Source organism: Centroberyx affinis, unplaced genomic scaffold, assembly GCF_046629955.1.
Source record: "Centroberyx affinis isolate AG114_WGS23_722 - 3 ecotype Tasmania unplaced genomic scaffold, CSIRO-AGI_Caff_v1 ptg000066l_1, whole genome shotgun sequence".
Taxonomy (NCBI): domain Eukaryota; kingdom Metazoa; phylum Chordata; class Actinopteri; order Beryciformes; family Berycidae; genus Centroberyx; species Centroberyx affinis.
Genome location: NW_027278777.1, coordinates 174348 through 186415, shown reverse-complemented (window position 1 = coordinate 186415; position 12068 = coordinate 174348). Strand labels below are relative to the sequence as shown.

Below are 12068 nucleotides of genomic sequence, written 5' to 3'. Positions count from 1 at the left end.
GTCACCCATTTTAAGAATTCACATTCTGTGTCCCAGGACAGGACAGTTCAGTCAACTTTTGTGAACTTGCACCACTCTTTCCCAAAGCTAGACATCAAAGAGAGAACCCCTGATCATTTTGTGTTGTCTTTGGGATGTAAAATCAGGGGCTGCTCCATAGACAATGAATGGTGCACTGACTAGGAGTTGTTACACCAAAATGTAGTTCATATTCCAGCATTGCTAATCGGTATGAATCAGAATTTAAACCTCATCTGGGTGCAAATTTTATGGGTCAACAAAGCCAGTGCCCCATTCATTGTCTATGGAGCAGAAGCAGGGCCAGATTTTACATCCCAGTGACATCACACATTCAAGGGTCATTTCACCAGTTTCTATCTTAAGGAAAGAGAGGTGAACATTCACAAGTATTGACAGAACTGTCCTGGGGCCCAGGAATAACCCTTGAACTTTTAAAATGGGTGGCATTCCCTTTTAACACAGTGCCAGTTTAACATGCTGAGTGACGGGTTCAAGTCACTCATAGCAGTCAATGACTTGTGCTCACATTCACATACTATGGACCCGCTAAACTCTTTTGTATTTGGGTCTCCTTTAGGGAAAACAGGAAACCATCAGAGTGGCAGCTGTCATCTGGATGCTGTTCTCACTCTGCTGGTGTACCACTGCTTATCTGCTATCCCATATCTTCAAAACGCTTCCTCCAAAGCCTCCAGGTATCCTGATAAAAAGACTGATGAGATGAGTGAATCATTCATGGCACTAATCAATCAATCACATGATGAGTGGCACTTCAGGCGTCTGTGTGTTTAATATATATCGCCCTTAAAGGATAAGGCTGGTGTTTTTTAATGCATTGCTTACCGTCAACAAATCCTATGAAAATAACAAAATCAGCAATAATTTTGTTTTGCCAGCAAATCTCGTCCATGTAGCCGGTGCCCAATGAAGCCATGTCCCAGCAGCCATAGAACTCCATTGTATTAAAAAAACGATTAAAAACACGTCAGTCATGCCATTGCTCTGGGCAGCATATTTCATCATGGTGATGCACCGGGCCAGCCGACTTTTTCCTCAAACAACTTAATAAGCCGGCTGTAAACACTTTGCGATCTCAGGAAAGTAGTTCCGTAGCACTGAAAATAGTCCCTGGCGTAATGAAGAATTTGTTCCCATTTGAATTTGATTTGGTAATAACTACAACAGCCTGACTTTAAGTGGTAACAGTTAGCGATTTTTAAAATTGAAACTATGTCTTTGTGAGCTGTATTTCAAGGTTTTTAGCTTACAATTGGAGCCAATGACTTCCGGGTTGACGGCTAAAAACGGTACGTGGGATGTCAGAAAGTAACGGGAGTAGAGCAAACGCGTTCATAGGATTTGTTAACGGTAAGCAATGCATTAAAAACACCAGCATTATCCTTTAATTTAAAAAACACCAAACATGAGATGTATTTCCATAAAAAAACATTTTATTCATGGTCACTTTTGAATGAAATAATTACAATTCAGGAATAAGTGCATATTTGTGTATGAAGTGGTAAAACCATGTACTGATAGGATCATTTATAGGTGACTATTTGGGGTATATTGTACACAGTATAATAACTCTTCTCTGTACATGTACCTGTGTAAAATCTGAAAAAGTAGGCTCACAAGTTGCTACTATAGTATATTCCTTTAAAACTAGGAAAAATATTTGTATTCAAAGTTAATGCTCTTGCAAGACTACAAGACTTTAAAGCTATGAGCAGATTTATAGATGTAGTGTCGACACTTAAAACCCTGCGTGAAACAATAACAAGTATAGTTTTGTTAAAAAAAAAAAAAAATCAGACAAGGAGAGGTCCCCTAGTAACAATATAATTACATTAGATCACCAACAGCAGAAACTTCTTACATTTCCGTCACGTGATGGAGCCATCCAAACAGCTTTTCTGTTTAACACAGTGCATTTAAAGGGAAATACCGCTTTAATTAAAAAATCAAATAGGCTAGTCTCGTGGCCTAAGAGCAGTTCAACCAGTATTTAACACAATTAACCTCCCAAAGCTAGAGACCAGATAACCAAAACTTTAAACTACTTTGTCACCTCTTTTTTAGCTAGCAGGGCTAATGGGAAGTGCTGATTGTGGCCCCTGCAGTTTAGACTACTGCAAGCTCTTTTGAGGCACGGCGTGTTTTTCTGGTGAAGTATTTTTAATATATTTTGCTGAGCACTAAAAGCATTCAAAGTTTTAGTGTTAGGAGTGTAACAAAACATATTATCTGTGGAGAGTAATAAGGAAGAGAGGCCAGCCTTGTAAAAAAGAGCTTCCTGGGTTTCCTAGGAATAATTTATGATGCCATACTGAAGTAAAGCCTAAAGCTCGACTAACTTTATGGGCCGATATGATATTTGAACAATAAGCTTCATATTATAGGAGTTGCTGTTGGTCTCGAACTAGAAAACACACCACAATCCCCTGAAAATCATTGTGGGTACTACCACCACAATATTTTCTTCTTCTCTCTTCTTTGGAGCGATGGATGACAGTAGTGAATGTGTACTAATACAAATATAACTGTCTAAGGGCATGTAAGTAACGTATTTAAAAGCTGAAATTCAGCAGTGTTCCCCTTTAAATCAACCATACATTGCAACATAGAAATCTTATCGTTTCCTCATTGACTCGTCCTTCAGGAAGAGTGTCGTCAGGCCTCTGAAGACCCCAATAGTCCAGCCAGCATTTCACCCTGAAGAGCCTCCCTTTCCTCTTCTTGACACAATCACAGAAATGCAAAAGTGTGACGCTTCACATCAAAGTCCTGCAACAGTGAGTGCACATTTGTAACTGTTGTGAAAACAGTTGCCAACCCTTTAAAATACTCACTCATCAATACTGTTTACTGATTGTGTTTTTGTTGTTGTTTTGTTCTGATTCTACAACACATGTACCTTAAGTTGTGTTTTGGGATGAGCTGCCACGTTCTTTTAATTTCTTTGCAACACAGCTTTTGCCTTATAATAAATGGAGGTGCATCCTTTCATAGCATTCCTCCAGCAAGACATTAAGATTTTGTGCACAAAGTTAAGACTAATTTTCACTTTCTGACAGGGGTTACAACATTTGCATGGAGTGTATCTGGTTCAGTAACGCTCAGCTCCACTGAGTCATTTTATGCAAGTCTCCTTTCATCCAGCTTTCATCAAAGCAAAGTCATTTGCAGTTCGTTGGTTAAGGGAAACTCTTTGGAATGAGGCGAGTTTTTGCCTGACAAGTATAACAGCATGCAAACAACACGGAAAGCTGCACAGCATGTCACTTGACTCCTCAAGACCGGATACGACATATAAAATAATTCATGGTACCACTAGCCATCAATGCCCTTTCTTGATGGAGCAGGAAACAGTCTCTTGTCGTGTGTCTGCATGTAGATCCTTCCGCCGCAGGGCTCGGGGTCGTCACGAGGCCTCAGTCCGGGCCCAGGTACTCTGCGTTCTCCGCTGCTGGGATGTGTCCGTTGGTGTGGGTCTTGAAGGTGGGAGTGAAGTCCTGCTGGTAGTCGGGGTTGTCCATACTGTTCTGGGGCTGATATTTCTGAACGCTGTGGACGGTGCCGTTGGAGGTGGGCGAGAGAACGGCGGGGCGTGGGATCTCGTTGAGGTACTCGGGTCCCGCGGCTCTGTTCATAAAGTAGTTCAGGTCCTCCGTCTCCGCGTCGTCTGACGAGATGGTGGGCAGGACGCTGCGGGGGGGACCGGGGTGCTGGTAGATGGGGTTCATCATGTCTGAGAGTCCGTTCTGGTTCATGTAGTCTGTAAGAAATAATTTACATTAGCGAGCACAGTAGATGGTCAGCATTAATAGTCAATACAGCCCAAAAAGGAGCCATGATGGTATTTATAAAACTTAAAAATCTTAAAGACATACACTACCAGTCAAAAGTTTGGACACACCTGATTGAATGTACTATGTTTTTCATTCTCTTAAAGCCATCTTGATCTAAAGGCTGATGCTTAAATGCTTGAAATTAGTTTCTTAGGCAAATATACAGTGAAGTTGATGCCTATGTATGAATTTCTTTCCAAAGCCTTTGCCTTTCCATCAAGGCAAAGGGCAGCTACTTTAAAGAATCTAAAATATAAGATAGTTTTGATTTGATTTGTTTAACACTTTTTTGGTCACTGCATAATTCAATTTGTGTTATTTCATAGTTTTGATGTCTTTACTATTATTCTACAATGTACAAAATAGTAAAAATAAAGAAAAATGTGTGTGTCCAAACTTTTGACTGGTATACACAGTGATAGATGTTTGATGTTCTTGTGGTCCTGAACATGGCCCTAATGCTGCTAGTGTTAAAAATGTTTGCACTCATGGTACTGTTAAAAGTTTTGACCAATTGGGAAATAGCATTTGTTCAGCACTGGCAGCAGTGCAATAAGAACAGTACCGCCGTTTGAGATGGGTGAAGCATGTTTTCAGATAAGCTATGCACACATTGTCCACTAGATGTCCCTCTTCCTTACTGAATGAAATAGAGGGAACATAGGAGAGAGCTCTACTGAGAATCACTTGAATGTCAAAGAAAAAAAAAAAATGTCAAGTGAGATTGAGGCGTTTTGAAGTTGAAGGATACTTGCCTGGAGCTGGCTGGAAGGCCTCGTCAAAAAGTTTGTCTGTGGGGTCAGGGATGTACCGAAGAACCATGCTTCCCTCTCTGCCTGGGAACCCGTTCTGTAATAAATGGGAGGGTACTGAGGCTAAGGCACTCCTGCTGAAAAACACTACACAGACAGAAAGATCTTTTTTATATATAGAGTATATTTGATAGGATGAACTTTCTCTTACCGATAAGCCATTTCTGCTGTGGCACGTTCCAATGCTGCTGGTCAGACTCTGCAAAGTAAACAACAAACTTTCATTGATATTTCATGAAGACACCAGAGCAAATGCAATGCTGAAGACAGTGGTGTATGGGGCCATAAGATATTTGAATCAGCTGCCATTATCCATAACCCAGACGCTAATTAATTGAAGAAAGGCTTCAAAAGAAACTAGACAGGCATTTTCAGTGCAACTCACAACAGACAGTTGATCTGCTACGCTCAATTTCTGATTTAGTTAAACTCTTTATTTTCTTTGACGTCATTATGTTTCATTTTGGCTCTCTTTGATTGAGACTTGCTTCTTTTTTATTTATATATTTATTGTGTGTTTGTTTCTTTAGGTCATTGTGATGTTTTTTTTTTTATTTTCGTTAAGGGGCTTGGGGGACGATATGTTGCCTTTGAATTGTGATTGCAATGTGTTTTTATGTGGACCCCAGGAACCATAACTGTCATCGCAGTACAAGCTGATGAGGATCGAAATAAACTTCCACCAAGCAGATTCATATTCATTCTAACAATCTGACAAGCTTTGTTACGTCTGTCAGGTTCCTGAGGGTCAAAGCACTATGAATGTCGATAAACCATGGAAACCGAGGGAATAAAGAGAGGAGAGTGACAGCTGTGGCAATGCAATTACTTTCAACAAGAATAGGAAATTGAACACGCTGAAAAGAGCGACCATCTGTAAAAATTCCCAGCCCTGCAGAGGGCTGTACCCCAACAATATTACAAAAACAGGCTTATTCTGAGCTCCACTCCTCTACTGCGCAAAGATTTTAACAAGTTTGTCCGCCTGCAAAGGTAATCAAACTTGAAAGCTCATATGGGCTAACCAGGCTTTCAGTGGCAGGCACCGATCCCAGGTAGAAGAGCCAAGACCTACGCATGGCCTTCGCTGCATCCGAAGTCGTACAGAGTAGATGATTTCACCTCATTTCAACTCTCGTTAATCAAAGGGCACCTGGGAGGAAACGTGGGAGAGGGGGAGATGATGGAGGGAGGGCGGGTGGGTAGAGGGGTCAGGAGGAGGAAGAATATAGTCCCGATGGTGACAGTTAAACAGAATGAGGGCAACTGGGGTCAGTCTGGTTCAGGCAAGGTACGACTGCCCACGTAGATTCAAGTCGAGCCAATTAGCCTCCCTCTCCTCACCGTGCGTTCACCCGGATTCAATTTCACTGTGACGGTAAAAAGAGTCGCCACGCGAACTAAGCGCACGGCAAATGTGATCTGCTTCTGCTGCTGAAAGGGGAACTTAATTGCTTTCAACAAGCTAAAAATGAGCCTGAGTTTATTTCCATTCTGACTCATAATATTCCCATTTCCCATTTCCTTAAACACATGGTCAAAATAGCACAATTTAAGTTTCAAACAATTCACTCGTCATTCTTAAAAAGTGTGATGCTGGTATATAGGATATAGTGGCATTTCTTAATCGGTTAGTCCTTGCTTTTACAAGGGACAGTTCATCCTGCCTCTAAAAGGAGCTTTGGTGTTTCTTTCTCTGTTGTTGGGAGGGAGAAGGTCACAGAGAGGGGACCTAAACTGTTCTTTAGTTGAGACAGAAACACTGGTATGCTTTCATCAGTCTCTCTTCAAACACACTGTGTTACAGATAGAAGCTGTTTGGATGGCTCCATCACATGAAGGCCCGATCCATAATTGTACCATGGCTTCCACTGATGAACACTGTCTCTCCACCATTGGCTTACACTGTGGTTTTCTGGGGACATTTTTTATCCTCTGGAATTTACTTGTCTGAGCTTTTGATACCAGGATTGACAGTGTACTACAGTTCAATACATTATGAAGCTAGAAGACACTTATTTATAACATTTTAACAAGATGTAACACGTATTCATAAAACATTAGAATGAATTAGTTAAGGTCAATTGAGATTATTTTTCCATCTCTTAAGTCAAATATTTCAAGAACATATATCAATAAACCCCAAGAACAAGATGCATCAACCCTCCAATCGGACTAGTTGGATACCAAGATATCACATTAGCCCAATTAGTGTCATTTGTAAGGATACTGGGATGTGTGTAGCAAGTTTTGAGTCAATTCAGACTTGTAGTGTAGTGTAGGAGTGAGTGCCTTTCAAAGATAACATTTTTTATAATTATAGTGCCCCCACCAAGCCAATTAGTATAACTTTTTAAACACCAGAACACTGTGCCAAAATGCATCATCCCTCTGAGTTTCGTCAGTGGCGTCTGAGATGTCACCTGAGATATCACCTGATGATTTCCCATTTGACAGACAGACAGATGAACAGACATGGCCCGATCCCAAAATCTAGGGTGTATGTGTGTAGATGATAAGAAGTAGCCTACTGTGGAGTGGATGAGCGGGGTGCGGGAGGTGCTGGGGCTGCTGAAGAAGCCATGTTGGGGCACCAGGTACTCGTCTGCATCCACAGCGTCCTCCATGTCCTCTCCGCTGATCAGGCTGCGGTAGAACCTGGTGTCTGTTGGACTTGGCAGGTGCATGCGGTCATCACCCTGGAACAGAAATAGACTTTGCCTATACAGGATAGTGGATCTCATAGGTTACATCCATCAAAAGTTCAAATCAACTGTAGATTTTAAATCATTAGTGGGTCTGTAGGGAGGTAAAATTATACCTGAATGACAAGGTAACGGGAAGGATCCCTGGCCATCTTTGTAAATTCGGACATTAGTTCCCGGAAACGAGGCCGGCTATCCGCATCAATCATCCAACCTTAACAGAGACATCAACAGATACCATAAATTAAGAATATAAGAATATAAGAAACTTTAATGTTGGGGATGTGAGGTCATTGCAGCAGCAAAAGTAATAGGATTCAGCAGGGAAAAAAAGACAAGCAGAATATAAGCACAGAAACAGCATATAAGCAGTAAAACCAGAAAAAAAATGTAAAGCAATAAAATAGAGTGCAAACAGAATGCAAATAGTTGTGGCGTTATATAAGCGTATGCTCTGACAATTTAAACGCATGTCAAGTGGACTGTATTGGTGGGAGGTGTGGGCAGTTACAGTTGTCAAAAGTGGACATGATTGCTTACTCAAAATATAAATATATGCTATAAGTATGTATAAACATAAAATAATGGAATATAAAATATCAGTATATATACGTATATATATAGTATGAAATAGTGGAACCATTATGAAAATACTATTAGTATATGCAGAATATAACAATTTATAGCTTTATATGTGATGTGTAAATGTGCATCATATTCACATTAACAAGTCTACAGATTGCCATATGTGTGTACAAAAAGTGTTGTGGCATGTAGACATGCAGTCTGAAAAAATATAAAAATACCTTATCAAATATATTCACTTTACAACTGAAGATAGCATATGCACAGAATGTACCAAGTAGAAAAACTGTTTCTGTTGTGTAGGTTTCAACCAGCATGACACCGAGCTTACATTTCACCATGATCATGTAGACATCTATGGTGCAGATAGGCGGTTGAGGCAGACGCTCCCCTTTCTCAAGGATCGCAGCTATTTCACTGGCTGGAATACCATCGTAAGGCTTGGTCCCAAACGTCATCAGCTCCCAAACTGTTACACCTACAGAAAGGAGGAAAGACAGCATATCTCAGTCTGACATGCTATCATTCAAGATGAGGACTTTGTTTTGATCCCCATAAAAAGGAAGGAAGATAGTAACAGGATGCAAGTTTCCAAGATATCACACGGTATCAAAATAGCTACGCTGACAAATTGGCCCCTGTCTACAGGAGTGGGAGTTAGCAGGATGCATCTCTGTGCTGGAGCAACTGAAAAAGGGGGAAAAAGGAGGAAAGGAAGCCTGTCACTCCTGCCAGGGCTTGCTGATGGCTTTGCCTTATTGAGCGGAAGGCATGATCAAACCCCAGGGAAAAGAAGATTTGGAGGCTGGCCCACACAAGAGAGAGAGCTGTGTGTGGTGTTTGGTTTGCATACGATGTGTGTTTATATAGGCATCTGTGCATACATGTGTTTCTGAACTGGAAGAATTGTTTATGTGGGCTGAGGCAGCAATCTTTTCTGACATGATATTGTCCATCTGAGACTTATTGGAGCGTGGGTGTTACCTGTGTCTTAAAATCCCAGATGCTAGCAAGACGTTATTCCTACTCCTTTTTATGCTCTTAATTTTGATGACCTTATTAGATCCAAAAACAACAATATCTGAAGTTATACCTTAAGTTACAAAACATAAAAAAAACCGCCACACTCTTTCTTGCTCACTTGCTGTTAAAACACTTCACTGAAAATAAATATTTCTCCAACGCAACTGTCACCAATACACAGGAGTACAAAAGCCCAGCTGTTTTACATATCTGAAGTTACACAAGGTTTCAAGCACCATCTGGGACATTGCATGCCGGGTTCATGCCTTACTGCGTTAGAGGCAGAAAAAGTATTCACAGTATAATGTATAAGACTTACCATAGCTCCATACATCACTCTGGTGTGTATACGTCCTGTTCAGGATAGATTCAAGAGCCATCCATTTTATTGGTACCTGTGGAAAGGGAGAATTTCATGACTCACTCTGTAGGTAATGTTAAACACAACTCCTGGACAATTTGATGTGAGGAAAAACAGTGGTACATTAAGGAAGAAATGCTTACAACAGACAACAAAAGACTGATAGGAGAAGGGAGATATCTGATTTGAACAGTCATTTTTCTTTTCTAACTTAGTCCGATGACAGGAACCATTCAAATCACATTACTTACTGAAGATATAATCTAGAGCAAAAGCAGAAATACCATTTTCATGACCTGGAACAAATTCCATTCCTTTACAGTAAGTCCTCTTTTGAACAAGCACGCAATTTAATTTCAAGCTGCGGCCAGACTGGTGCAGGTTACCTTATTGGGGCCGTTGTGACAAGCAGTAGCCTGAAGTAGGCTGATACTTGTTTAGATTGTGCAGTCACAAATAAGGATGTTCATGAATAGGCCTAATCAATGATCTGTTATTTAAGCCTATTCTTGACTGTGTGAAACTTCAATCAGTGTTATCAACCTAAACAATGTGTGTGGGATGGAAAATTCTATCTTTTAAATTGACCATGTGAAATAGTATAATGTAAACATTTTGTGCTTGTTTGGTTAAAGAGTCAAACTCTTTTTGCTGCAGTTTGGTGCAATGGTTTTTGGGACCAACAGACCGACTCTACCGACCGGCCGACAGAGTGATTTATACTAGCTGCTGGTTGCAGTTAAAAATATATACACAGTGTATTAATCTCTTCTCCAACCGACCTTTCCTCCATCTGCGTGGTACTCCTTCTCATCTGCGTTGAGGAGCTTGGCCAGACCAAAGTCGGTGATCTTGACATGCTGAGGAGTCTTCACCAGGACGTTCCTGGCTGCCAAGTCACGGTGCACCAAGTGGCGCTCCTCCAGGTAGTTCATACCCTTGTGTCAAACCAAGGTTGAAGTGTAAATCAATACATGAGAACAGTGTTCACTTTCAGCAGCTGTTTGATCAGGTTGGATCCTGCTACTGTGTTTGACACAGTAGCAGAATTTGTACAACTTGTACAACTTTGTACAACTTGCATGATTAGACCTGATAAAAGTTCTAGAAGCCCTGAATACTGGCATGAAATACTCATAGTCATCACCTGATTAGTCATTCAGCAGTCCTTCCAAGTGATTACAGGCTGGGTGTACAGTATGTTGTTGTTTAGCAAGGCAAAAACGAAAACAGAAACTGAATCTTAAAAGTCTATCAAACAACAACTACAACATACGAAGACAGCAGGGTCATAACAATAGACGTCACCGTTTAACTATGGTAAAGAAGCAGCGTGACACACTGTAAGGGAATACATTTCTCACAACAGGTTTCTCTCTTACCTTGGCTATCTGCACACACCAGTTGAGCAGGTACTGGGAGCCGATATTGTCCTTGTTCTCCTTGACATAGTCCAGTAGGCAGCCGTAGGGCATCAGCTGGGTGACCAGCTGCACTGTGGAGGTCAGGCAGATGCCCAGCAGACGACACACATGAGGATGGTCCACACTGGCCATCACATAAGCCTCCTGCAGTACACAGACATACAGAAAAGTCATGTAAAACAAAAGTGAATGGGGATAATCCACACTGGCCACCGAAAATAGGCTTCCTACAAACAATTATAGGAGGACCATGCAAACAAGACTTCACAATGAGCTTAATTTAGTTAGCTTCCTCTCATAAATGCACAGTTTCTAAATTTATCTCACAGTACAGACATCGTTATGTGAATAACCACTTAACTGTGAGGTCAGTAATTCTGACAGCCTTCAAAGCAAATTTAGGAAACCTTTTCCCTTCAAAGCAATCCTCTGCCCTAAAGTCAGTAAGTTCAGAGGACGTTGCGTGTCTACCGCACCTCCCAGATGTGGAGTGACTGAGCAACATGACCACAAAACCACTGCATCCAAGACGCACCAAGCTTTGCACCAAGCTTTTTTAACAGGCTGTGCTTTTTCTGTGTGGCTACAGGAATGCATTCCTCTCCAGAACACCTCAGCCTTGGATTAGACATCAACGCCCACACAAAGTCCTTCAATGAGCTAATCCCATTTCCTGCAGCCCGATGAGAGGGTCACCGTCTAGAAACATTACACGTTCTCCATTTGAGGGAAAATAAGTGGTCATTAATTTCAAATAGAGGTGCACGTGCTATGAATTAGAGGAAACATGACACTTTAATCGAAGTCTGGCTAGCAATAATTGTCACTCACCATATACAACACAGTGGGGTTCTGAGCCTTTTTATCATGTCATATTGTGATAATTACTAAAAGAAATATTGGTTTTAAAATCCATGTACAGAATTTCTAACTTTTATATTCTGCAGCACTTGGGAAATAAATTATCAAACGAATAGGTGTTTTAACACTGACTCAACAGTGTGACAGCAAGCCTATGTCAAAAAATGATCCAAATAAAAACAAGGAACCTACATCTAAGATCTCTTTGTTGGCTTTTGGTGATGTGGCCTCTCTCAAAACCTTGATCGCCACAGGGATCTTCACATCCTCTCCCTCTGGAACCCACAGGCCCTGCATGGACAAAAGTTTGTTATTTCATAGGCTATTATTAGAGCTAAACCATCAAGCTGATTTAAATATTGCAAACATCACCGTAGCATGCGCATATAGACTCACACATGTACAGTATATACACACACACATAC

The 12068-nt window shown here is 41.0% G+C and overlaps 1 protein-coding gene across 2 annotated transcripts in view; it reads right to left on the bottom strand.

Annotated features, from left to right (window-relative positions):
* Window positions 1–1467: 1467 nt before the first annotated feature.
* egfra (epidermal growth factor receptor a (erythroblastic leukemia viral (v-erb-b) oncogene homolog, avian)) overlaps window positions 1468–12068 on the bottom strand; it is a 38009-nt gene continuing 27408 nt past the window's right edge. The window contains exons 19-29 of one of the 2 annotated variants that reach the window (XM_071520673.1): window positions 11836–11934; window positions 10741–10926; window positions 10137–10296; window positions 9446–9447; window positions 9317–9392; window positions 8306–8452; window positions 7506–7603; window positions 7216–7383; window positions 4836–4883; window positions 4628–4721; window positions 1468–3799 (exon numbers count right to left, since the gene is read on the bottom strand). In XM_071520673.1, the coding sequence (XP_071376774.1) occupies window positions 3456–3799; window positions 4628–4721; window positions 4836–4883; window positions 7216–7383; window positions 7506–7603; window positions 8306–8452; window positions 9317–9392; window positions 9446–9447; window positions 10137–10296; window positions 10741–10926; window positions 11836–11934 (1422 nt within the window). In that variant the 3' untranslated portion in view covers window positions 1468–3455. The remainder of the gene's footprint in view (window positions 3800–4627; window positions 4722–4835; window positions 4884–7215; window positions 7384–7505; window positions 7604–8305; window positions 8453–9316; window positions 9393–9445; window positions 9448–10136; window positions 10297–10740; window positions 10927–11835; window positions 11935–12068) is intronic. The other variant, XM_071520663.1, reaches the window with a different exon arrangement.